Source organism: Hypanus sabinus, chromosome 3 (genome assembly GCF_030144855.1).
Source record: "Hypanus sabinus isolate sHypSab1 chromosome 3, sHypSab1.hap1, whole genome shotgun sequence".
In the NCBI taxonomy this organism is placed as follows: Eukaryota; Metazoa; Chordata; class Chondrichthyes; order Myliobatiformes; family Dasyatidae; genus Hypanus; species Hypanus sabinus.
The window spans coordinates 194,529,729-194,556,912 of record NC_082708.1 but is presented as its reverse complement, the minus strand read 5'-3'; the positions used below and the strand labels follow the sequence as shown (position 1 = coordinate 194,556,912).

General features: G+C 43.3%; 1 protein-coding gene across 4 annotated transcripts in view; it reads left to right on the top strand.

Moving 5' to 3' along the window:
- LOC132392020 (rhotekin-like) overlaps positions 1-27,184 on the top strand; it is a 258,421-nt gene that overhangs the window by 53,372 nt on the left and 177,865 nt on the right. For all 4 annotated transcript variants that reach the window (XM_059965934.1, XM_059965935.1, XM_059965932.1 and 1 more), the window contains exons 5-6: positions 10,971-11,195; positions 26,263-26,357. In XM_059965934.1, coding sequence (XP_059821917.1) covers positions 10,971-11,195; positions 26,263-26,357 — 320 coding nt within the window. The remainder of the gene's footprint in view (positions 1-10,970; positions 11,196-26,262; positions 26,358-27,184) is intronic.

Below are 27,184 nucleotides of genomic sequence, written 5' to 3'. Positions count from 1 at the left end.
TGAGGTCGGGCTAACTGTTCTATAATTTCCTTTCTGCTGCATCCCTCCTTTCTTAAAGAGTGGAGTGAGTTACAATTTTCCCGTCTTCTGGCACCATGCCGGACTCCAATGATTCTTTAAGGATCATTACTATTGCCTCCACAATCTCGACAGCTACCTATTTCACAACCTTCGGGTGCAGTTCATCTGGTCTGGGTGATTTATGTTTCTTTAGGTCTTTCAGCTTTTTGAACATCTTCTCCCTTGTAATAGTAACAGCACCCACTTCTCTTCTCTCACACCCTTCAACGCATGGCAAACTACTAGTGTCTTCCACAGTGAAGACTGATGTAAAACACTCATTTTGTTCATCTGCCATCTCCTTGTCCCCTATTATTATTTGTCTGGCCACGTTTTCTAGTGGTCTGATATTTCCTCTCATTTCTCTTTTTTTTTTACTATACTTGGAAAAGCTTTTTCTATTCCATTTGATAATGTTTGCTAGCTTGCTTTCATATCTAATCTTTTCCCTCTTAATGGTTCTCTTAGTTGTTTTCTGCAGATTTTTAGGAGTTTCAAAATCCCCTATCTTGTTAATTTTTGCTTTGTTGTATGCCCTCTCTTTTGCTTTTCATTAACTTTTTTCAGTAACTTTGCCATTTGAGTATGTCTTTGTTTTTGGAATACATCTATCTTGCACCTTCCTCAGTTTCCCCAGAACTTTATGCCATTGCTACTCTGCTGTCATCCCTGCCAGCATCTCCTTCCAATTTTCTTTGGGCAACTCTTATACCACTGTAATTTCCTTTACTCCACTGAAATACTGTTGTGTCAGACTTTACTTTCTCCCTATCAAATTTCAGATTGAACTCAATCATATTGTGATTAATCTCTCCTAAGTATTCCATTACCTTAAGCTCCCTAATTATCTCTGGTTCATTACATAATACCAAATGCAATATAGCTGATAGACTCAACAACAAACTGCTCTAAAAAGTCATCTTATAGGCATTCAACAAATGCATTCTCTTCGGATCCATTACCAACCTGATTTTCCCTAACTACATGCATGTGAAAATCTCCATGATTATCATAACATTGCGCTTTTGATGCACCTTTTCTATTTCCCATTGTAATCTGTAGACTTTATCCCAGCTACTGTTTGGAGGCCTGCATATTGAACCTAACCACAACCATCCTTCAGCCATGATTCAGTGATGGCCACAACATTATACCCGACCATCTGTAATAGTGCAACAAGATTATCCACCTTATTTCTTATACTCTGTGCATTGAGATGTAACATTTTGAGTACTATATTTGCTAATGTTTTTGGTTCAGCATCTCTAATGCACTGATACTTGCCCTGCTGGCTGCAATTTTGTCCTATCAACTACCTGCCCTTCCTGGTAGTCTGACTGCATGCTATCCTTGGTTTTTTACCTGTCCTGTCCCTTCACTCCAGTTCCCACCCCTCTGCCAGATTAGTTTAAACCCTCCCCAGCAGCTCTAACAAACCTGCCCATGAGAATATTGGTCCTCCTTGGGTTCAGGTGCAACCCGTCCCTTTTGTACAGGTCACTCCTCCCCCAGAAGAGATCCCAATGATCCAAGAACCTGAAACCCTCCTCCCCACACCATTTTACAGCTACGCATTTATCTGCCAATTCATCCTGTTTCTACCCTCACTGGCAGGTGGCACAGGTAGCAGTCCAGAAATTACTACCCCAGAGGTCTTTCTTTTCAGCTTTCTACCTAGCTCTCTAATTTCTCTCTTCAGGACTTTTTGATTTTTCCTTCCCATGTCATTGATAGCAATATGTACCAGAACATCTGCACTCACTGCCCTGCTAAGATGCTGTGGATGTGATTTGACATGTCCCTTCATGTCCACACAATCTCCTTTTTGTTCTGCTGACTATTGAGTTCCCAATGACTACGGCTCCCCTCTTTCCTTTCTGCAGCACGGATACATGCTCAGGGGCAGTAACCGGGTCTCCGTGGCATTCCCCTGCGATGTTATGCCCTACTACAGTATCCAGACAGTGCATTTATTACTGAGGGGAAAGGCCACAGCGGTATTTGGCGCTAACTGCCCATTTCTTCTCCTGACGGTCACCCAGCTACCCACCTCCTACAACTTCAGGTGACTACTTCCCTCTAACTCTGTTTGATGATCTCCTCACTCCCATACAAGCCGAAGGTCATCCAGCTGTTGCTCCAGATTCCTAATATGGTCTTCAAGGAGCTGTAGCTGGATCCACTTAGACTACAAGACCATAAGACTAAGGAACAGAATTAGACCGTTCAGCCCTTAGAGTTTGCTCCACCATTCCATCATGGCTGATTCCATTTCCCACTCAATTCCATACACCTGCCTTCTTGCCATATCCTTTGATGCCCTGACTGATCAGGAAATGATCAACTTGCGTCTTAAATATACGCATGAACTTGGCTTCTTCCGCAGTCTGTGGTAGAGTATTCCACAGATTTACTACTCTCTAGCTTAAAAAAAATCATCCTTACCTCTGTTCTGAAGGGCCACCCTCCATTCTGAGGCTGTGCCCTTCAGTGCTGGATACCCCACCATAGGAGACATCCTCTCCACATCCACCCTATCTCGTTCTTTCAATATTCAGTAAGTTTCAATGAGATCCCCCCTGCATTCTTCTAAATTCCAGTGAGTACAGACCCAAAGCTGCCAAATGCTGCTCACATATTAACCCCTTCATTCTTAGAATCATCCTCGTGAGCCTCCTCTAGACTCTCTCCAATGACAACACATTCTTTCTGAGATATAGGGCCCAATACTGTTGAAGATACTCCAAGTGCAGCCTGACATAGTGTCTTATAAAGGCTCAGCATTATTTCCTTTCTTTTATATACTATTCCCTTTGGAATAAATACCAACATTGCATATGCTATCTTTATCACAGACTCAACCTGAAAATTAACCTTCTGGGAGTCTTGCTCGAGGACTCCCAAGTCCCTCTGCACCTCTGATATTTGAGCCTTCTCCCCATTTGGATAATAGTCTGCATTATTGTTCCTTTTACAAAAATGCACTATTATTTCTCAACATTGTATTCCATTTGCCACTTTTTTAACCCATTCTTCGAATTTGTCTAAGTCCTGCTGCAATCTCATTGCTTCCTCAGCCCTACCTAACCCTCGCCTATTTTCGTATCATCTGCAAATGTTGCCACAAAGCCATCAATTCCAAATCCATAATCCATCAATTCCATTTCAGGAGAAATGGAAATAGGAAGTTAGAGTAGAGCACCCCTGTGGCCATTCCCCTCAAAAACAAGTATACTGCTTTGGATACCTTTGTGGGGGATGACCTCCCAGGAGACTGCCATGATGATCTGGTTATAGGCACCGAGTATGGGTCTGTGGTGCAGAAGGGAAAGAGAGAGAAGGGAGTGGTAGTGATAGGGGACTCAATAGTGAGGGAAACAGACAGGAGATTCTGTGGATGTGAACAGGACACTCGAATGGTATGTTGCCCCCCAGGTGCCAGGGTCAGGGATGTCTCAGATCACGTCCACAACATTTTGAGGAGGGAGGGGAAGCAGGCAGATGTCTTAGTACATCCACTAATGCTTTGGTACATATTGGTACCAAACACGTAGGAAGGAAAAACAATGAAAAGAGAATTTAGAGAGCTAGGTAGAAAGCTGAGAAACAGGACCTCCTAGGTAGTAATTTCTGGATTGTTGCCTGTGCCACATACCAATGAGGGTAGAAACAGGATGATTTGGCAGATAAATGTGTGGCTGAGAAGTGGGTGCAGGGGGCCGTGCTTCAGGTTCTTGGATCATTGGGTTCACTTCTGGGGGAGGAATGACCTGTTCAAAATTAACAGGTTGCACCTGAACCCAAGGGGGACTGATATTCTCATGGGCAGGTTTGTTAGAGCTGTAGGGGAGGGTTTAAACTAATTTGGCAGGGGGATGGAAACCGGAGTGAAGGGACTCAGGATAGGATGGATGGTAAAAAAGCAAAGATAGCAGGCAGTCAGATTGTCAGTAAGGGCAGGCAGGTGATGGGACTTAGTTGCAGTCATGAGGCTGAGATTGCCAGGTATGCTGTTGTGGCCATCACTGAATCATGGCTGAAGGATGGTTGTAGTTAGTATCTGAATGTCCAAGGTACACTTTATATTGGAAGGATAGGAAGGTAGGCAGAGGGGATGGTGTGGTAAAGAATGGCATCAAATCAGTAGAAAGATGTGACATAGGGTTGGAAGATATTGAATCCTTGTAGGTTGAGTTCAGAAACTGCAGGGGTAAAAGGACTCTGATGGCAATTATACAGGTATCCCAACAGGGGTTGGGCGGTGGACCACAGCTTATAAAAGGAAATAGAAAAGGCAAGTCAAAAGGGTAATATTATGGAAGTCTTGGGAGATTTTAACATGCAAGTCGATTGGGAAAATCAAGGTGGAAATGGATCTCAGGAGAGTGAGTTTGTTGAATGCATAAGAGATAGCTTTTTAGAGCAGTTTGCCATTGAGCCTACTGGGGGATCAGCTATACTGGATTGGGTATTATGTAAGGAACCAAAGTGATTAGGGAGTTTAAGGTAAAGGAACCCTTAGGAAACAGTGATCACAATATGATTGTGTTCAACTTGAAATTTGATAGGGAGAAAATAAAGTCTGATATAGCAATATTTCATTAGAGTAAGGGAAATTACAGTGGTATGAGAGAGGAGCTGGCCAAAGTAAATTGGACGGAGCTGCTGGCAGGGATGTCAGCAGAGCAGCAATGATGTGAATTTCTGGGAAAAATGAGGAATGTGCAAGACGTGTATTCCAAAAATGAAGAGATAATCAAATGATAAAATAGTACAATTGTGGCTGACAAGGGAAGTCAAGCTATTGTAAAGCAAAAGAAAGGGCATTCAACAAAGCAAAAATTAGAGGGAAGATAGAGGATTGGGAAGTTTTTAAAAACCTACAGAGCAACTGAAAAATTCGTTAGAAGGGAAAAGATGAAATATGAAAGCAGGCTCGCAAATAATATCAAAGTGGATAGTAAAAGTTAAGGCCATAAGATCCAGGAGCAGAAGTAGGCCATATGTCCCATCAAGTGTGCTCCACCATTCAGTCATGAGCTGATCCAATTCTTCCAGTCATCCCCACTCTTGTGCCTTCTCCCCATACCCTTTGATGCCCTGGCTAATCAAGAACCTATCTATCTATGCCTTAATTGCACCCATTGTCTTGGCCTCCACAGCTGCTCATGGTAATAAATTCCACAGATTTACCAGCCTCCAACTAAAGTAATTTCTCCGCGTCTCAGTTCTAAAAGGACGTCCTTCAATTATGAAGTCATACCCTCTTGACCTAGACTCCCCTATCATGGGAAATAACTTTGCCATATCTAATCTGTTCAGAGCTTTAAACATTTGGAATGTTTCTGTGAGATCCCCCCTCATTCTCCTGAACTCCAGGGAATCCAGCCCAAGACCTGCCGGATGTTCCTCATACGGTAACCCTCTCATTCCTGGAATAATTCTCGTGAATCTTCTCTGAACCCTCTCTAGAAAGTATATCCTTTCTAAAATAAGGAGTCCAAAATTGCACACAGTATTCCAAGTGTGGTCTCGAGTGCCTCAACATCACACCCCTGCTCTGATATTCTAAACTTCTAGAAATGAATGCCAACATTGCATTCGCCTTCTTCACAATCAACTCAACCTGGAGGTTAACCTTTAGGGTATCCTGTGCAAGGACTCCCAAGTCCCTTTGCATCTCTGCATTTTGAATTCTCTCTCCAATCTAAATAATAGTCTGCCTATTTATTTCTTCCACCAAAGTGCATGAACATACACTTTCCAACATTGTATTTCATTTGCCACTTATTTGCCCATTCCCCTAAACTACCTAAGTTTCTCTGCAGGCTGTCTGTTTCCTCAACACTACTCACTCCTCCACCTACCTTTGTATCATTGGCAAATTTAGCCACAAATCCATTAATCCCATAGTCTAAATCATTGATAGACATCGTTAAAAACAGCGGTCCAAACACTGACCCCTATGGAGCTCCACAGGTAACTGGCAGCCAGCCAGAATAACATCCCTTTATTCCCACTCTCTGTTTTCTGCTGATCAGGCAATGCTCCACCCATGCTAGTAACTTCCTTTTAATCCCCTGGGCTCTTCCCTTACTAAGCAGTCTCATGTGCGGCACCTTGTCAAAAACCTTCTGAAAATCCAAGTACACCACACATACTGCAAGATTGGAGGGGCAGATAGTTTTGAGGAAACAGGTAGGATGCAGAAGGACTTAGACAGATGAGGAGAATAGGCAAGAAAGTGGCAAATGAAATACAATGTTTGAAAATGCATGGTAATGCACTTTGGTAGTAGAAATAAAAGTGCAATGTTTTCTAAATTGAGGGAAAATGCATAAATCTGAGATGGAAAGGGACTTGTGAGTCCTTGTGCAGAACACCCTGAAGGTTAACTTGAAGGTTGACTTGGTGGTGAGGAAGGCAAATGCCATGTTAGCATTCATTTCAGGAGGTCCAGAACACAAGAGCACAGATGTGATACTGAGGCTTTATAAGGTACTGGTGAGGCCTCACCTTGAGTATTGTGAACAGTTTTGGGCCCCTCATCTTAGAAAAGGTGTGCTGGCATTGGAGAGGGTGCAGAGGATGATCTGAAGGATGATTCCAAGTATGAAAGGGTTATCATACCAGAAATGTTTGATGGCTCTGGGTCTGTACTCGCTGGAATTCAGAAGGATGAGGGGTGGATCTCATTGAAACCTTTCAAATGTTGAAAGGCCTAGACAGAGTAGATGTGGAAAGGATGTTTCCCGTGGTGGGAGAGTCAGGGCAAGAGGGCACAGCCTCAGGATAGAGGGGCTTCCATTCAAAACAGAGATCCAGAGTAATTTCTTAAATCTGCCTGCATGTTTGTTCCAGTGGCTACTAGGGGTTCTGTTGTACGATCCCATCAGTCTGATTACACGGTTTCTATGTTTGAGTTCTACCCATGTACATTCCATTATGTACCCTCAGACTGCAGCTGTGATATTGTTCCTGATTAATAGTGCAATTTTCCCCACCTCTTTTACCTCCTTTGCTATCTTTTCTAAAACATTGAATCCCTGGGACATAAAACACCCATTCCTGTCTGTATCTCACCTAAGTCTCTGTATTGTCCACAATATCAGAGTTCCATGTACTGATCCATGCTCTAAGTTCACCTTTACCTAAAATACACCTTGGCAGAAGAGGTTAGTTTATTAGCCATTTGATTAATTTGGTTTGACACAACATTGTGAACTGAAGGGTCTATTCCTGTGCAGTACTGTTTTATGTTCTACAGTCAGCGCCATAGAGATGTGGATTGACTGGAATGACTGAGGTTGAGGGGAGAACATGGAGGTTTATAGCATTTTAAGGAGTATAGACAGGGTAGATGGTTAGTTTTTTTTCCTAAATATGATCAGTTTAAATAGACAGCAGATTTGGTGTGGATGAATTGGGCTGAAGAAAACGGTTCCTTGCTGTTTTATTCTGTGATGGCATAGGGACAGCACAGTGGCTAGCTTGATATTATTACAACACCAATGACCTGAGTTCAATTTGTGTAGCTGTCTGTAAGGAGTTTGTGCTTGTGTTCCCCGTTTAGACAATAGACAATAGGTGCAGAAGTAGACCATTCGGCCCTTCGAGCCTGCACTGCCATTTTGAGATCATGGCTGATCATCTACTATCAATACCCGGTTCCTGCCTTGTCCCCATATCCCTTGATTCCCTTATCCATAAGATATCTATCTAGCTCCTTCTTGAAAGCATCCAGAGAATTGGCCTCCACTGCCTTCCGAGGCAATGCATTCCAGACCCCCACAACTCTCTGGGAGAAGAAGTTTTTCCTTAACTCTGTCCTAAATAACCTACCCCTTATTCTCAAACCATGCCCTCTGGTACTGGACTCTCCCAGCATCTGAAACGTATTTCCTGCCTCTATCTTGTCCAATCCCTTAATAATCTTATATGTTCCAATCAGATCCTCTCTCAATCTCCTTAATTCCAGCGTGTACAAGCCCAGTCTCTCTAACCTCTCTGCGTAAGACAGTCCGGACGTCCCAGGAATTAACCTTGTGAATCTACGCTGCACTTCCTCTACAACCAGGATGTCCTTCCTTAACCCTGGAGACCAAAACTGTACACAATACTCCAGGTGTGGTCTCACCAGAGCCCTGTACAAATGCAAAAGGATTTCCTTGCTCTTGTACTCAATTCCCTTTGTAATAAAGGCCAACATTCCATTAGCCTTCTTCACTGCCTGCTGCACTTGCTCATTCACCTTCAGTGACTGATGAACAGGACTCCTAGATCTCTTTGTATTTCTCCCTTACTTAACTTTACATCGTTCAGATAATAATCTGCCTTCCTGTTCTTACTCCCAAAGTGGATAACCTCACACTTATTCACATTAAACGTCATCTGCCAAGTATCTGCCCACTCACCCAGCCTATCCAAGTCACCCTGAATTCTCCTAACATCCTCATCACGTCACACTGCCACCCAGCTTAGTATCATCAGCAAACTTGCTGATGTTATTCTCAATGCCTTCATCTAAATTGTTGATGTAAATCATAAACAGCTGTGGTCCCAAGCCCTGTGGCACCCCACTAGTCACCACCTGCCATTCTGAGAAACACCCATTCACCGCTACCCTTTACTTTCTATCTGCCAACCAGTTTTCTATCCATGTCAATGTCTCCCCCCCCCAATACCATGAGCTTTGATTTTACCCATCAATCTCCTATGTGGGACCTTATCAAATGCCTTCTGAAAATCGAGGTGCACTATATCCGCTGGATCTCCCTTGTCTAACTTCCTGGTTACATCCTCGAAAAACTCCAATAGATCAGTCAAGCATGATTTACCCTTGGTAAATCCATACTGGCTCGGCCCAATTCTGTCACTGCTATCTAAATATGCCACTATTTCATCTTTAATAATGGACTCTGGCATCTTCCCCACTACTGATGTTAGGCTGACAGGTCGATAGTCTCTGTTTTCTCCCTCCCTCCTTTCTTAAAAAGTGGGATAACATTAGCCATTTTCCAATCCTCAGGAACTGATCCTGAATCTAAGGAACATTGGAAAATGATTACCAATGCATCCGCAATTTCCAGGGCCACCTCCTTTAGTACCCTAGGATGCAGACCATCTGGACCTGGGGATTTGTCAGCCTTTAGTCCCATCAGTCTACTCATCACCGTTTCCTTCCTAATGTCAATCTGTTTCATTTCCTCTGTTACCCTATGTCCTTGGCCCATCCATACATCTGGGAGATTGCTTGTGAGATCTGGGAGATCTGGGAGATCTAAAGTACTTATTAAATTCTTCTGCCATTTCTCTGTTTCCCATAACAATTTCACCCAATTCATCCTTCAAGGGCCCAACATTGTTCTTAACTATCTTCTTTCTCTTCACATACCTAAAAAAGCTTTTGCTATCCTCCTTTATATTCCTGGCTAGCTTGCATTCGTGCCTCATTTTTTTTTTCCCCCTATTGCCTTTTTAGTTAAGTTCTGTTGTTCCTAAAAATTTCCCAATCATCTGTCCTCCCACTCACCTTAGCTCTGTCATACTTCCTTTTTTTTAATGCTATGCTATCTCTGACTTCCTTTGTCAACCACTGTGGCCCCTTTCCCCCCTTTGAATCCTTCCTTCTCCGGGGGATGAACTGATTTTGCACCTTGTGCATTATTCCCAAGAATACCTGCCATTGCTGTTCTACTGTCTTTTCTGCTAGGATATCCGTCCAGTTAACTTTGGTCAGCTCCTCCCTCATGGCTCCATAGTCTCCTTTGTTCAACTGCAGCACTGACACCTCCGAGCTGCCCTTATTCTTCTCAAATTGCAGATAAAAACTTATCATATTATGATCACTACCTCCTAAAGGCTCCTTTACTTCAAGATCACTTATCAAATCCTGTTCATTACATAACAGTGAATCCAGAATAGCCTTGTTCCTGGTCGGCTCTCGTACAAGCTGTTCCAAGAATGCATCCTGTAAGCACTCTACAAACTCCCTATCCTGGGGTCCAGCACCAACCTGATTCTCCCAGTTCACCTGCATGTTGAATTCCCCCATAACTACTGCAACATTACCTTTGTCACATGCCAATGTTAACTCCCTATTCAACTTGCACCCAATATCCATGCTACTGTTTGGTGGCCAGTAGACAACACCCATTAGGGTCTTCTTGCCCTTACTGTTCCTCAGTCCTATCCACACAGACTCTACTTCTCCTGATCCTATGTCCCCCCTTGCAAAGGACTGAATCTCATTCCTCACCAACAGGGCCACCCCACCCCCTCTGCCCACATTTCTGTCCCTATGATAGCACGTATACACTTGTACATTCATTTCCTAGGTCTGATCTCCCTGCAGCTGTGTCTCCGTTATCCCAGCAACATCATAGTTACCCATTCGCACCTGAGCTTCAAGCTCATCCGCCTTATTTCTGACACCGTGCATTCAGATATAGAATTTTTAGCTGATTTCTCCTCTCTCTGTTTGAATTTCTGCCTATTGTGCTTAACCCAGCTCCCCGAACTCCCATCGGGCTATATGCCCCTAGAATTTTGTTGTCCTTCCTAAATTTACCTATTCTTTCTGCACATTTAACTCCATGTAATGTTTCCTTCCACATTACAAAGACCTATCAGTTAGCAGGTTAATTAGACACATGGGTGTAATTGAGCGGCATGAGCTTATTGGCCAGAAGGGCCTGTTATCGTGTTGCATCTTAAAATAAAAAAAATTAAAATTCTATCTGTCATAGCTTCATCAAATGTACTTGATGACCAATAATATCATTCTCCAACCAGATTTGCTCAGACTTCACAGTAATTCTGTTTTATGTATTTGGAACTGTTGTTAGCAGTGCTGCCATCTGCTGCTCACCTCTTACTGTGGCATTTCTGACATTCTAATGTTTTGTTAGTCCCAGTGTTGGACCTGACTTTGAACTGAAACTGGAGTTATACAGCTGTTGTATGGACGAGGATTTCTCCATTACTAGTGCACCGAGAAAGTTTGCAAGCAAGCTAAGCAGTTCACTGGGACGTTCTTCAGGAAGAAGGATTCGAGCTGGGCTGGACATCGCAGGAGAAAGTTCTGTGTCTAATGGAGGTACAAGTCCCATCTTGCTGCCAGCTTTGCCTGTCAGGTATGTTACTGCACAAAAAGTCATCGTGTCATAGAATGCGACAGTGCAGAAACAGGCCCTTTAGCCCATCTAGTCCAAACCAATAAATTAATCTGCAGAATCTCATACACCTGCACCAGAACCATAGTCCTCAATACGCTCCCCTCCATGTACCAATTGAAATTCCATTAAATGTTGAAGGCCAATCTGCATCCACCACTTGTGCTGGCAGCTCGTTCCACACTCTCAGAAGTTTCTTGCATGTTCCCCTTAAGCTTTTCAACTTTCAATTTTACGGAGTATAAGAAATAGTGGATGATCTCGTTGCACTTGCATAGATTGTTGGGTATGATTTTGTGGCCATCTCTGAATCGTGGATAAAGGATGGTTGGGAGCTGAATGCCCAAGGTTACACATTGTATCCCAGGGGTAGGCAGGTAGACAGAAGGGGTGGCTCTGCATTTTCCCGACGACAGACATTAAGCTAACTGGCCTGTAGTTTTCCATATTTTACCTACATCCTTTCTTAAGAAGTGGTGTGACATTTGTTGTCTTCCAATCCGCCGGGATCTGCCCAGAGTCTAGAGAGTTTTGATATTAAATGATTACCAACACGTCTACTATAATCTCTGCCAATTCCTTCAGGACCCTGGGATATATCCCATCAGGACCAGGGGACTTATCTACCTTCAGGCCCTCTAGTTTGCTCATCACTATCTCTTTAGTGACAGTGATTTTATCAAGGTCCTCACCTCCCATTTCATCCATAACATCCTTCTTTGGCATATTAGACGTGTCCTCCACCGTGAAGTCCGACACAAAATAGTTGTTCAATGCCTCAGCCATTTCCTTATCACCCAATATCAATTTCCCCTTCTCGTCTTCCAAGGGACCTACGTTGACTTTAACCACCCTCTTCCACTTCATATATTTATAAAACCTTTTGCTATCTGTTTTTATATTTTGTGCTAATTTACTTTCATACTCTATCTTCTCTTTCCTTCTTTCTTGTTTAGTTGTTCTCTGTTGCTTTTTAAAGTTATCCCAATCCTCCAGTCTCCCACTATTCTTTGCGATTTTGTACACATGAGCTTTTAATTTGATACTAACTTTTATTTCCTTAGTTATCCAAGACTGGCTCTCTCCACACTTACTGTCCTTACTTTTGAGTGGAATATATTTTTGTTGAGCACTGTGAAAAATCTTGTTGAGACTATTCCATTGTTCCTCAACTGTTCTACCAAATAGCCTGTGCTCCCAATCCACATTAGCCAACTCCTCCCCCATCCTGTTGTTGTTTCCCTTGTTCAAGCTGAATACACTAGTTTTAGATCTAACTATTTCATCCTCCATCTGAATCCTTTCCACATCTACTCTATCCAGGTTTTTCAATATTTAAAAGGTTTTAATTCAAACCCTCCATCCTAAATTCCAGCGAGTACAGACCTAGAGCTATCAAACATTCCTCGTATGATAACCCTTTCATTCCCAGAATCATCCTTGTGAATCTCCTCTGAAACATCTCTCATGCCAGCACATCATTTATTAGATGAGGGGTCCAAAACAGTTCACAACACTCAAGGTGAGGCCTCACCAGTGCTTATGAAGCCTCAGCATTGCATCGTATTCTAGACTTCTTGAAATTAATGCAAACATTGCATTTGCCTTCCTCACCACCGACTCAACCTGCAAGTTAACCTTCAGAGTGTTCTGCACAAGGATTCCCAAATCCCTTTGTGCCTCAGATATTTGGATTTTCTCCCCATTTAGAAAACAGTCTGCACATTTATTTCTAATACCACAGTGCATGACCATGAATTTTCCAATATTGCATTTCATTTGCCACTTTCTTGCCCATTCTCCTAATCTGTCTAAGTCCTTCTACATCCTACCTGTTTACTCCACACTACCTGCCCCTCCACCAATCTTCACATTATTGGTAAACTTAGCGACAAAGCCATTGATTTCATCATCTAGATCATTGATTTACAGAATAAAAAGAAATGGTCCCAACACTGACCTCTATGGAACATCACTGGCAGCCATCCAGAAAAGGATCCTTTTTATTCCCATTTGCTGCCTCCTACCAATCAGCAAATGCTCTAACCATGTAGTAACTTTCCTGTAATTCTATGGGCTCTTAATTTGGGAAGCAGCTTCATGTGTGGCACCTTGGCAAAGGCCTTCTGAAAGTTCAAGTATACAACATCCACTGCATCCCCTTTATCTGTCCTACTTGTAATCTCCTCAAAGAATTCCAGCAGTTTCAACAAGCAGGATTTTCCTGAAGGAACCCATGCTGACTTTGTCCAATCTTGTCTTGTGTCTCCAAGTACTCCATAACGTCATCCTTAACAATTGACTCCAATATCTTCCCAACCACTGAAGTCAGGCTAACTGGTCTATCATTTCCTTTCTGCTGCCTCCCTCCTTTCTTGAAGAGTGGAGTGACAGTTACAATTTTCCAGTCCTCTGGCACCATGCCAGAGTCCAATGATTTTTGAAAGGTCATTACCAATGCCGTCACAATCTCTAATGCTACCTCTTTCAGAATCCTAGAGTGCAGTTCATCTGGTCCGGGTGACTTACGTACCCTTAGATCTTTCAGCTTTTTGAGTACCTACTCCCTTGTAATAGTAACTGCACTCACTTCTCTTCCCTCACACCCTTCAATACCTGGCACACTGCTAGTGTCTTCCACAGTGAAGACTGATGTAAAATATCATTCAGTTCATCTGCCATTTCCTTGTCCCTGTTAGCATTTCTTCAGCCTCATTTTCTAGCTGTCCTATATCCACTCTCATCTCTCTAAAGGTATAATAGTATCTTATATTCCGTCTGGGTAGCCTCCAACCTGATGTCATGAACATTGATTTCTCTAACTTCCGTTAATGCCCCTCCTCCCCTTCTTATCCCATCCCTTATTTATTTATTCCCCCTTTTTTTCTGTCTCTGCCCCTCTCACAATCACTCCTTGCCTGTTCTCCATCTCTTTCTGGTGCTTCCATCCCACTTTCTTTCTCCCTATGCCTCCCATCCCATGGTCCTTTCCCTTCTCCAGCTCTATCCCTTTTGCCAATCACCTTTCCAGCTCTTAGCTCCACCCCTCCACCTCCTGTCTTCTCCTATCATTTTGGATTTCTCCCTCCCTCTCCTAGTTTCAAATCTCTTACTTTCTTTTCTTTTAGTTAGTCCTGACAAAGGGTCTCGGCCCGAAACGTCGACTGTACTTCTTCCTATAGATACTGCCTGGCCTGCTGCGTTCCATCAGTATTTTGTGTGTGTTGTTTGAACTTCAACTACAACTTGTTAGAATAGCGAAGTTGCACTATACGTCCTTGAGTGGTTATACATTTTCCTAAGTGTTAGTTCTCAGCGCAGTATGTCAGGCTTTTCCAAGCGCAGACGTGATGGTTCTTAGAACATAGTTATTTTCCCATCCCGTCTACAAAGCACATTTCAGTCACACAGTGTATATTAGTTGCAGATAAGTAATTACAGACTTTGAATTCACATACTAGAAGAAGGTCATTAACCCCTTAATGTTAGTCACAATGTCTTACTGTTTTTCTTCCACAGTTCCCTCCTTGTTAATCTTCTAGATTAACATTTCTTATTGTGGTATTTCCTCCTCCCCCCTCATAAGTGGGGGCTCATATCCACAGGGGAAGGGTCTTTCCTTCCCCGGGTACACCTCTTCACCCCACCAGTGCTGCTTGCTAGCTTTATCTTTTACTATCTGGGCTATCATTGGGACACCCTTGGGGCCAGACAAAGTCCTCTTTATCAACTGATAGCAGCACAACCTTAGTGCTCCACACACGCACCCTAAAACATAAATCGTTACCACTACAGTTATTCCATGCGTTATTCAGCTTCCCTAACCAGAAAACCATCCCCATATTCCTTCCCACCAAGATCCTCCACTGTTAAAGTTTTTGAGCTGTTCTCCCACCTTCCTAATCTCCTTAACCTTCTTCATAATGTGCTGGCCTAAGTCAGTTATGTTTTCTGTGGCATCAGGAATATAATTACAACATTCCTCTTCATCGTAACTATCCTCTTTTTTTCCCATGACATGTGATTGCACATAGAGTAATGCTACTGTCTCCCCTAACTTTGACTTTGTACCGGCGCAGGCCCAGCAAATGTATAGTTGTATGACACAATGAACTAACACCGCTAAGCAGACGAGGGCAATGAGGCCCTAAAAGAGGGGCTGTAGCCAGGAAAATATTCCTTCTCCTAACACTGATTTAACCCACTTAAAGAAATCCCAGCCTTCTAGAGGGGCTTGAGAGTTCAGTCTATGCATTCCATCTCGCAACTGGGTCATATGTTCCAACACATGGATCATATTTTCTGAAGCACCGGGTATGTAGGTGCAACATTCTTTCCCTACTAATGCACATACCACTCCTTCTCAGGATAATACTTCTTCTCCTCTTCCCTGTCTCTTTGTATTTGCCCTCCGATGCTGTTAGGTAATCAATCAATCCCACCCCCTATATGATTATTACCACTATTTCCTTAATGTTAGTCCTCTTTTGAGTATATATTTCGTTAATAATCAACCACTATGTATATAACATGAAGTGCAAGTTAGAATAGATTTATGTTCCAGTCTCTCAATAACGCTTGGTTCTTGGTTTTCAGTGCTGTTCCTCTCTCTCTCTCTCCCCCAGGGAAGATGTCACTTGTTCAGTGTTTTATTTCGTCCTCGTCATGGTGCAATTTGCACCTGCTGGCATTGATCCAATTAGGTTTCTCCTTCACCTTAATGGCTGTATGGGTCCTCAGCAGCCTGGGAGAGAAAGAATCTTTATTCATTGATCTCACATATATTCTATCTCCTGGCTTAAATGGATGCACGTTACCTTCAGTTAAAGGTGCCTGGGCTTGCCAGACCCTCTCATACAATATCCCTGCCTCCTTACACAATGCTTGTGCGTATTTCTGTGTCTTCTCATAACATCCTATTAGCGCTACTTTTTCTGGGGTCATGGGAGGCCTAGCTCTTGTTGTCAAAGGCCATCCCATCAAAGTTTCATGGGGGGTAAGTCCTGTATGTCTATTCTTCTGATTTCGCAGAGTGTACATTACTAAGGGCACTGCCTCTGGCTGTCTGAGACCGTTTTGCTGACAAACTTTTGTCAAAGCCACTTTTATTTCCTCATTTGCTCTTTCCACCGTACCTGAGGGCTGAGGCTGCTAGAGGATATACAATTTCTACTGGAACCCCAAGGCTTTCTTCAGTCCCTGTACTAATTTATTTGTAAAATGGGTTCCCCTGTTGCTATTTATCCCTAGGGGAATTCCAAACGGAGGTATAATTTCTTTCATCAATATGTTCACCACAGTTCTTACATCATTTCTCCGAGTTGGATAGGCCTCCGGCCATCTGAAAAACCATGCCTACTATTACCAAAACATACTTAAACCTCCTTTCAGCAGGCATAAGTACAAAGTCAATTTGCTGGGGCGTACTATTGTTGAGTGATGGCATGCTGCATCCCTCCTTTGCCTATGTGAGCCTGGCCATGTGCCAGGCGAGCCGGGGGCATAAATAAACTATGCGGGCACAATACTCAGCTATCTGGGTGACGCCATAGCCCGGTATTCTGGGAACATGCAGATTTGCTCCAGGCACATTTCTCATGCTGTGAGGCAAGATTTTGGGCTTCCTGCAACTGCTAGACGTCAATACACACAGGGAGCTCCTTCCCTCCTGATTCAACCCGAGGGGTCTGTGGCACAGGTTGTCGCTGTTTTGCTACCATGTCTACAAACCGATTCCCCTTGGAGACCTCATTCTCAGCTGAGGTGTGTGCCTTGCACTTAATTATTACTGAAGTCTGTGGCAACTGTAAAGCCTCTAAAAGGTTCAGTATGAAAAAGGTGTATTTAATCACTTTCCCCAAGGAGGTGATAAATCTTCTGTTTTTCCACAATTGCCCAAAGTCATGTGCTATCCCAAATGCATAACGTGAGTCGGAAAAAACATTGGCAGCTTTTCCTTAGGCCAAAATGCAAGCAAACTCGGGAAACGGCATAGAGTTGTGCCGCCTGCGCTGATGTTCCTGTTGTCAAGTTGTAAGCTTCTACTACCTTGTGAGGAGTTACTAAGCATACTCTGCCAGCAGCAGATCATCTCTTGGGTGGTGCAAAGAGCATTCTGTGAAAAGAATTAAATCAGGGTTATCAATAGGTTTGCTTCTCAGATCCAGTTGGGGAGTAATAGTGGCTTCCATTGCGAGCAGAGAGTCGTGGTCATCCCATCCTGCTGTGCAGATGATAATGGAACAAAAGTAGCTGGATTAATAGCCAGAGATCTTTTGTACATACAGTTGGATGAAGAGAGAAGAATCACCTCATAACCTGTCCTTCCAACCATGGTAAAATGCTGAGTAGCAGCTGAATTCAACAGTAGCATTATGGCATAGGGTACTATCACAGTGCACGGGTGATCCAATACAATAGGTATAGATTCTTCTACCATTACATTTAGGTCATGGAAGGCTTTCTCCCTTTCAGGTGTTCATTCCGCAATGAGGGGCTCTGTTTTCAATGTAGCAGAATGCATTACTGCATCCCTCTCCTGGTATTCGGGAGTCCGCTATCGACAGTGCCTTACCATAGTGTGGCGCATGGCCAAGTGGATAAGGTGTTGGTCTAGTGATCTGAAGGTCACTAGTTCGAGCCTTATCTGAGGCAGTGTGTTGCGTCCTTGAGCAAGGCACTTACCCACACATTGCTCTGCGATGACACCAGTGCTAAGCTGTATGAGTCCTAATGCCCTTCCCTTGGACAACATCGGTGGTGTAGAGAGGGGAGACTTGCAGCATGGGCAACTGCCAGTCTTCCATACAACCTTGCCCAGGCCTCAGTCATCATCGAAAATCAATGGACAGCTGAAGAGAGAGGGAGACCATGCCCAGGAAAGAAAGAATGTCATTTTTTGTTTTGGGGACTAGGATCTTCTTTATTACTTTTATTCGATCCCTTCCCAAACTTCGCCACTCTTTACTGAGCTGGAATCCAATCTACTGGACAGTCTCTTGGCAAACCTGCATTCTCTCCACAGGCACCCCAGCTGGGAGACAGGCCACCAGTCTCCCCCCTTCAGCTAAGAGACCGATTTTCCTTCCCAACTTGGAAGGCACCTTTCTGTCTTGCTTCTCCTTTTCCACCTAGGATTCTTTTTTGGATCCTGTTCTTCTAGCCTTTCCCTTTCAGCTAGGAGGCTAGATTGAGGATCCCATCCTCATCGCCAAACTGTTGTGGAAAAATCTAGATGAAGCTGACTCAGAGAATTGTTTCAGACTAAAGGGTTTTATGACACGATATATGAAAGCAGAGCTCAGCAGCTCTGCTCAGCAATGGATTACACTCTTATTTATACTCCAGGCGTATGTGACACGAAGTACTTAAATCTGAAAAAGGAGGGAACTTCATCTACAACTCATTAGAATAGTGAAGTTGCACTATATGTCCTTGAGTGGTTATACATTTTCTTAAGTGTTAGTTCTCGGGACAGTATTCTAGGTTTTCCTAAGTGCAGACATGCGATGCTTCTTAGAACAAGGAAGCACAGACATAGTTATTTTCCCATCCCATCTTCAAAGCCCATTTCAGTCACACAGTGTATATTAGTCGCAGATAAGTGATTACAGACTTCACATCCTAGAAGTAGGTCATTAACCCCTTAACATTTGTCACAATGTCTTAATATTTTTCTTCCACAAGACAACATTTATTGCCTTGCCTACATCAACTTCAATGGTAACTTTCCTGATAGCTTCTTTAAGATGAGTTACACACAACCTACCATGAACAAAGCCATGTTGACGCTCTCTTATCAATCCCTGCCTTATTAGAATATCTTCTGATAATTTACCATAAGACATAAGAACAGAATTAGGCTATTTGTCCTAATGGGTCTGCTCCAGCAATCCAGGATGGCTGATTTATCATCCTTCTCAACCCCATTCTCCTGCCTTCTCCTCATAACCGTTGATATCCTAATTAATCAAGAACCTTTCAATTTATGCTTTAATGATTTGGCCTCCATGGCCATCCATTTCAATGAATAAGTTTGACGTCAGTAGTAGGTAAATTATTGGAAGAAGTACTAGGAGATACTACAAGTATTTAGATAGACACGGATTTATTAGGGAGAGTCAACATGACCTTGTGCATGGGGGTAGCTCATGTTTAACCAATCTATTATCTCGAGGAGGTTACCAGGAAAGTGGTTGAAGGGAAGGCAATGGATGTTGTCGACATGGACTTCAGTAAGGCCTTTGACAAGGTCCCACATGGGAAGTTAGTTAGGAAGATTCAGTCGCTAGGTATACATGGTGAGGTAGTAAATTGGATTAGGCATTGGCTCAATGGGAGAAGCCCAGAGAGTGATAGTGGAGGATTGCTTCTCTGAGTGGAGGCCTGTGACTAGTGGTGTGCCACAGGGATCAGTGCTGGCTCCATTGTTATTTGTCATCTATATCAATGATCTTTAAGATAATGTGGTAAATTGGATCAGCAAATTTGCTGATGATACAAAGATTGGGGGTGCAGTGGACAGTTGAGGAAGGTTTTCAAAGCTTGCAGAGGGATTTGGACCAGCTGGAAAAATGGGCTGAAAAATGGCAGATGGTGTTTAATACAGACAAGTGTGAGGCATTGCACTTTGGAAGGAAAAACCAAGGTAAAACAGAAGGTAGCTGGTAGGGCACTGAGAAGTGCAGTAGAAGAGAGGGATCTAGGAATACAGATACAAAATTCCCTAAAAGTGGTGTCTCAGGCAGATAGGGTAGTAAAGAGAGCTTTTGGCACATTGGCCTTTATAAATCAAAGTATTGAGTATAAGAATTGGAATGTTATAATGAGGTTGTATAAGGCATTGGTGAAGCCGAGTTTGGAGTATTGTGTGCAGTCACCGAATTACAGGAAGGATATTTATAACCATATAACAATTACAGCACGGAAACAGGCCATCTCGACCCTTCTAGTCCATGCTGAACGCTTACGCTCACCTAGTCCCACTGACCTGCACTCAGCCCATAACCCTCCATTCCTTTCCTGTCCATATATCTATCCAATTTTTTTTTTGAGGTTGAAAATAAGGTTGAAAGAGTGCAGAGAGGGTTTACAAGGATGTTGCCGGGACTTGAGAAACTGAGTTACAGAGAAAGGTTGAATAGGTTAAAACTTTATTCCCTGGAGCGTAGAAGAATGAGGGGAGATTTGATAGAGGTATATAAAATTTTGATGGGTATAGGTAGAGTGAATGCAAGCAGGCTTTTTCTACTGAGGTTAGGGGAGAAAAAAGCCAGAGGACATGGGTTAAGGGTGAAGGGGGAAAAGTTTAAAGGGCACATTTGGGGGGGGGCTTCTTTATACAGAGAGTGGTGGGAGTGTGGAATGAGCTGCCAGATGAAGTGGTAAATGCAGGCTCTTTTTTAACATTTAAGAAAAACTTGGACAGGTACATGGATGAGAGGTGTATGGAGGGATATGGTCCAGGTTCAGGTCAATGGGACTAGGCAGAAAAATGGTTCGGCACAGCCAAGAAGGGCCAAAAGGCCTGTTTCTGTGCTGTAATGTTCTATGGTTCTAATTCCACAGATTCACCACCCTCTCACTCAAGAATTTCCTCCATCCATGTTCTAAATGGATATCCCTTTTGTTGGCCTCCCACTTACCAAATATTTCCCAATCCACACTTGCTAAATCCTTTCTAATACATCAAAGTTGGCCTTTCTTCAATTTGGAATGTCCACCCGAGAACCAGACCAATTCTTTTCCATATCCTTGCATGTTCCAAAAGTCAAGTGTACCGGAAGCATGCGTGCTTCAGGGGCACTGAAAGAACAACAATGTATTGACTATAGAACTAGTAGGTTCCTGTTATAGTCAATGGAAGAAGCTGATAAAAATGTGACAAATGCAGGATTAGTGTGAACATGAGGTTGATTGTCAGTGAGGCAAAGGATCTGTTTTTTTAAAGTGTATATCTCACTACTGGGGAAAGCAAACGTTAATTGAAGGAAACTGGGAATGCTGAGAGGAAGTGAGGGTGGAAAAAGGACTATAAAACCATAAGATAAGAATAGGAGCAGAATGAGGCCATTTGGCCCATTGATTCTGCTCCTCCATTTCATCATGGCTGATCCAATTTTCTTCTCAGTCCCAGTCTCCTGCTTTCTCCCCGTATCCCTTCATGCCTTGACCAGTCAAGAATCTTTCAACTTCTGCCTTAAATATATTTAATGCCCTGATTTAGAATTTTACTGCTATGCTGTAGGTGTTTCATTTTAGCAGTTTTGTAAGAGCAGTCTGTTCTGCTTTCAGTTTGGATTTGAGCTAATGAGATGAAGTTGAGATGTCCATGCTTACAATTGTTGTGTAATTCAATCAGTCGAATTGTCGGAAGGTTTTAGAGAATGCTGGGCAGTGAGGTTTTCTTGATGGATACTGGTGTAGGTTGAGGTCTTTTTGTGGGAGCTAGGAGAAGACAGGAGTGAAGGTGGTTGAGGATGCTGTCCCTGTTGCACAAGGTGCTTGATGCTGATGAATGGTGTCAAGGAGGAAGGACCGATACTCCCGTGGGGGATCCCGTTTGTTCGAGGTGGATTCAAGCGACGTTTGGAAGGTGGCATGTACTTTCACGCAAACTGAGGGTCCAGTGCGAGAGATAAAGCCAACTTCAAGATGAGCTCCAATTTAGTGCGCATTTAGATTGCATTAACTGTAATGGCCCTTTTTACTTTTTGTTTCTTTACCTACTAACTGTTCGATTAAAGCTAAAATTTGTAAATATGCTTTCTTTATAATTATATACAGTGTACAATATGTTATTTCTTGCTGACAGGTAATTGCAAGTGGGCAGCATTAATACAGGCACTCGAGTGAATCTGCAGATGCTGGAAATAAATAAAAACACAGTATTTGTTCAGATTGGGATTTGGGTGGTGAAACATCCCAGCCTCCCGGGTTTGGTGGGACAGTCATATTGCCCCTAGAACTATGCAGATTGAGAAAGGTGGTTTTCTCACCACTGAGTCCATGGCTAATAGCGAAGGGTTAATGAGCTACATCTCTAGAGGTGCCAGGTAAAAAGGTGTTTCACATGGGTGAAGACTTGGCCTCCACAGCTGAAGACAGCAAAGAATCCTACTACTCTGTAACTAAAGAAATTCCTCCTCATCTCTGTTCTAAAAGGATGCCCCTCTATTCTGAGGCTGTGCCCTCTCATCCTAGATGCTCCCACCATAGGAAACATCCTTTCCACATCCATTCTATCAAGGCCTTTCACCATTCAATGGTTTTCAATCAGGTCATCCCTCATTCTTCTGATTTCTAGTGAATATAGGCCCAGAGCTCTTCATATGACAAGCCATTCAATCCTGGAGTCATTTTTGTGAACCTCCATCAAATCCTCTCCAGTTTCAGCACATCCTTAAGAAGTGGCCCAAAACTACTGATAATACTCAAAGCGAGGCTGCACCAGTGCTTTCTAAAGTCTCAACATTACATTCTTTCTTTTATATTCTGGTTCTCTTAAGATGAATGTCAACATTGCATTTGTCTTCCTCACCACAGACTCAATCTGTAAATTAACCTTCAGGGAATCCTGCACAAGGACTCCCAAGTCCCTTTGTGCCTCAGTTTTTTGATTTTTTTTCTCCATTTGTAAAACAGTCAACCCTTTCATTTCTTCTAGCAGTGTGTGGCCAGCACTGTATTCCATCTGCCATTTCTCTGCCCATTCTCAATCTTTCTGTAACCTCTCTACTTCCTCAAAACTACCTGTCATAGAACATCACAGCACAGAAACAGGCCTTTTGGCCCTTGGCTGTGCTGAACCATTTTTCTGTCTAGTCCCACTGACCTACACCTGGCCCATATCCCTCTATACATCTCTTATCCTCTCATGCCCCTCCACCTTTCTTCATACCCTCTGCAAACTTTGCAACAAAGTCATCAATTCCATCATCCAAATCATTGACATGGAAAACCTACAGCACCATACAGGCCCTTTGGCCCACTAAGTTGTGCCAAACATGTCCCTACCTTAGAAATTACTAGGCTTACCTATAGCCCTCTATTTTTCTAAGCTCCATGTACCTATCCAAAAGTCTTTTACAAGACCCTATTGTATCTGCCTCCACCACCATTGCTGAGAGCCCATTCCACAAACACACCACTCTCTGCGCAAAAAAACTTACCCCTGACATCTCCTCTACCTACTCCCTAGCACCTTAAACCTGTGTCCTCTTGTGGCAACCATTTCAGCCCTGGAAAAAAGCCTCTGACTATCCACACGATCAATGCCTCTCATCATCTTATATACCTGTAACAGGTCATCTCCCATCCTCCGTTGCTCGAAGGAGAAAAGGCTGAGTTCACTCAACCTGTTTCCATAAGGCATGCTCCCCAATCGAGGCAACATCCTTGTAAATATTCTCTTCACCCTTCCTAAGGCTTGCTCATTCTTCCTATAGTGAGGTGACCAGAACTGAGCACAGTACTCCAAGTGGGGTGTGACCAAGGTGCAACATCACCTCTCGGCTTTATATTCAATTCCACGATTAATGAAGGCCAATATATCTTATGCCTTCTTAACCACAGAGTCAACCTGTGCTGCATGCTTTGAGTGTTCTATGGACTTGAACCCCAAGATCCCTCTGATGCTCCACACTGCCAAGAGTCTTTCTATTAATACTATATTCTGTCATCATATATGACCTACCAAAATGAACCACTTCTCACTTAAAGAGCAAACACGAGGAAATCTGCAGATGCTGGAAATTCAAACAACAGGACGAAGGGTCTCGGCCCGAAACGTCGACAGTGCTTCTCCTTGTACTTGCTGTTTGGCCTGCTGTGTTCCACCAGCATTTTATGTGTGTTGTCACTTCACACTTATCTGGGTTGAGCTCCATCTGCCACTTCTCAGACCAGTTTTGCATCCTGTTGATGTCCCGCTGTAACCTCTGACAGCCCTCCACACTATCCACACCACCTCCAACCTTTGTGTCATCAGCAAATTTATTAACCCATCCCTCCACTTCCTCATCCAGGTCAATTATAAAAATCACGAAGTGTAAGGGTCCCAGTACAGATCCCGGAGGCACACCACTGGTGACCGACCTCCATGCAGAATATGACCCGTCTACAACTACTCTTTGCCTTCTGTGGGCAAGCCAGTTCTGGACATAGAATTTCAAAATAATCAGTCGCAAGGCAGACCCCTGTGGAACACCACTAGTCACTGGCAGCCAACAGAAGAGGCTCCCTTTATTCCCACTCTTTGCCTTCTGCCAATAAGCCACTGCTTTATCCATGCTGGAATCTTTCCTGTAATACCTTAGGCTTGTAGCTTGTTAAGCAGCCTCATATGTGGCACCTTGTGAAAGGCTTTGTCAAACTCAAGTACATCAACCAATTCTCTCTTGTCTATTCTACTTGTAATTTCCTCGAAGAATTCCAACAGATTTGTCCAGCAAGATTTTCCCTTGAGGAAACCATGCTGAGTATGACCTATTTTATCATGTCCATGGTGTTAGTGGAGTACCGATGCATGGTTACTTGAAAATGGGGTCACTGGTAGACAGGGAGTTGAAAAGCAGCTTTCGGCATGCTGACCTTCAGTCAGGACACTAAGTACAGAAGGTGGGAGTTTACATCACAGTTATAAATTGGTGAGGCTGCATTTGGATTAATTTGTTCAGTTTTGGTCACCCGACCTTAAATTGGAAGGAGTGCAGAGTAGATTTCCAAGGATGTTGCCAGGACTTAAGGGACTAAATTATAGGGGGAGGTTGGACAGTCTTGGATTTCATTCACTGGAGCATAAGAGACTGGGAGGTGATTTGCAGAGGTGTATAAAACCACAGAGGCACAGATAGCTTTGAATACATTCTGCCTTTTCTCCCAAGATTAAGGAGTGAAGAACTGCAGGGCATTGGAAAATGAGAAGGGGAAGTATTTATTAGGAACTTAAGGGATAACTTTTATTTGGTTGACCCTTGAGTTAACTAAATTAATTGCCAGAGGAAGTGGTTGAGGAGGTACATTAACAACTTTTAGAACAGAAAACACAGGTAAGTACAGCCCTTTGACCCACATTGTTGAGCTGAACTAATTTAAATAGTAATTGATGCCTAACAAAGCAACACACACAAAATGCTGGTGGAACGCAGCAGGCCAGGCAGCATCTATAGGAAGAAGCACTGTCGACGTTTCGGGCCGAGACCCTTTGTCCTGATGGACTGTCTTGGCCTGAGATGTCGACAGTGCTTCTTCCTATAGATGCTGCCTGGCCTGCTGCGTTCCACCAGCATTTTGTGTGTGTTGCTTGAATTTCCAGCATCTGCAGATTTCCTTGTGTAATGCCTAACAAAACTCATTTCTTCTACCTACGCAATGTCCATTTAGAAGGATATGAGCCAAACTCAGGAAAATGGGACTGGGCTCCAATGATCTTGCACAAGCACTTGACTGACTAAGGTGCAGATGAATAGCTGCTAAATAGTATTAGCACAGCTGATAATTATTGGCACTGTCCAATGGGCCTGTTTCTGTGACGTCTGATACTTTGACTCTGACGCTGAGTCCGTTCTACAAGGTCATGATTTATGGCAGACAGAGAGATGAGGTGTAGAGGCTGATCTATCTGAAGCAGAAGCAGTGAAGGGCACAATTCCAGCTGAAACTTTCAGGGGAAGTTAATTATTACTGGAAATTTGACAGCTATTGAGAAAGTGGGGGTGTGTGTGCCATTTAGACCACTCTATCAAAGAGGCTTTGTACTTGCAGACTGCTGGAACAACTTAGAGTTGAAGAGCATCTGTGGAGGCAGAAGAATGTTCCTCATTCAGTGTCTCATCCCTTTGTTGACTTCCTGACCTGAGAATTCCTCTAGGAGCTTGGTTTTATTCCAGTTTCCAGATCTGCAGTCTTTCTTGGGTCTCTAGGCTTGCAGAATGTGAATGTGGGTTTTAAGTGTGTGTGCTCAGTGAGTGTAGGGCAGAAAAGTTACTTAAAATGCATCTCCTTTCTTACCTTTTGTGTTAAATTACAGGGGTCCACAGTATCATCTTTTAGCCCATACCAGCCTGTCCCTTTCAGCGGTCCATAGCAGTTTCCGAACACACAGTCTCAAGATTGTCGGAAGTGGTAAGTTTCATTCTTTGTCTCGCTATCTCACTTGCTAATATTCTTTTTGCTTTTTATATTCTGCCCATATCTTCCTCACAGCTTATTTTATAGAGCAAAAGAGCACAGGGTACAGGCCGAAAGAGTCCATGCCGTGACAGAAGCTTATCAATTGTTCCCCCCCACCCCCCACTGTAAACCTATACTATCTGGTTCTTGATTTCCCAATCCTGAGGAAAAAAAAATTCATTCACCCTGAAAAAGTGGTCACAGCATTGCTAAATTGTACTGGTTAGGGTTCATTCATTCAAAAAGTGAATGGTTGAAGGGAAGTAACTGTTCTTGAGTCTGGTGATGTGGGACAACAGGCTCTATACTTCCTCTGCAATAGTATGATTGTACGGTCTGGATGGTGGGAACATTTGAAGATGGATGTTGTCTTCTTGAGTTAGTGTTACTTGTAGGTACTACCGATGGTGGGAAATAATGTGCTCATGCTGAATTGGGCAGATTCCTCTGCTGTCTGCAGTTTACCACATTCCTTGGAACTTTGAAAGATTGAATTTATAATTAGCTCGGCCTTAGAAGACAGAGGCAGGAGGCAGAAAGTCATTCTCTCCTGTCAACATAAGAGCATAAGAAATAGGAGCAGCAGTTTAAATCGCAGCAAGAGGTGGAGAGGGAAGAGGTAAAAGAAGCTCAGAGAGAAGCTTTTTTTTAACTGATCGCGGCAAAGAGGCTAGACTGTGCAGGCGTGTGACGTAGCGCGCCAAAGGTTTAAAAAGAGAGACCGCCATTTACAGCAGCCATCATCGTAGTGGACTGAGGCAGAGTGGGTCGGCTTTGGC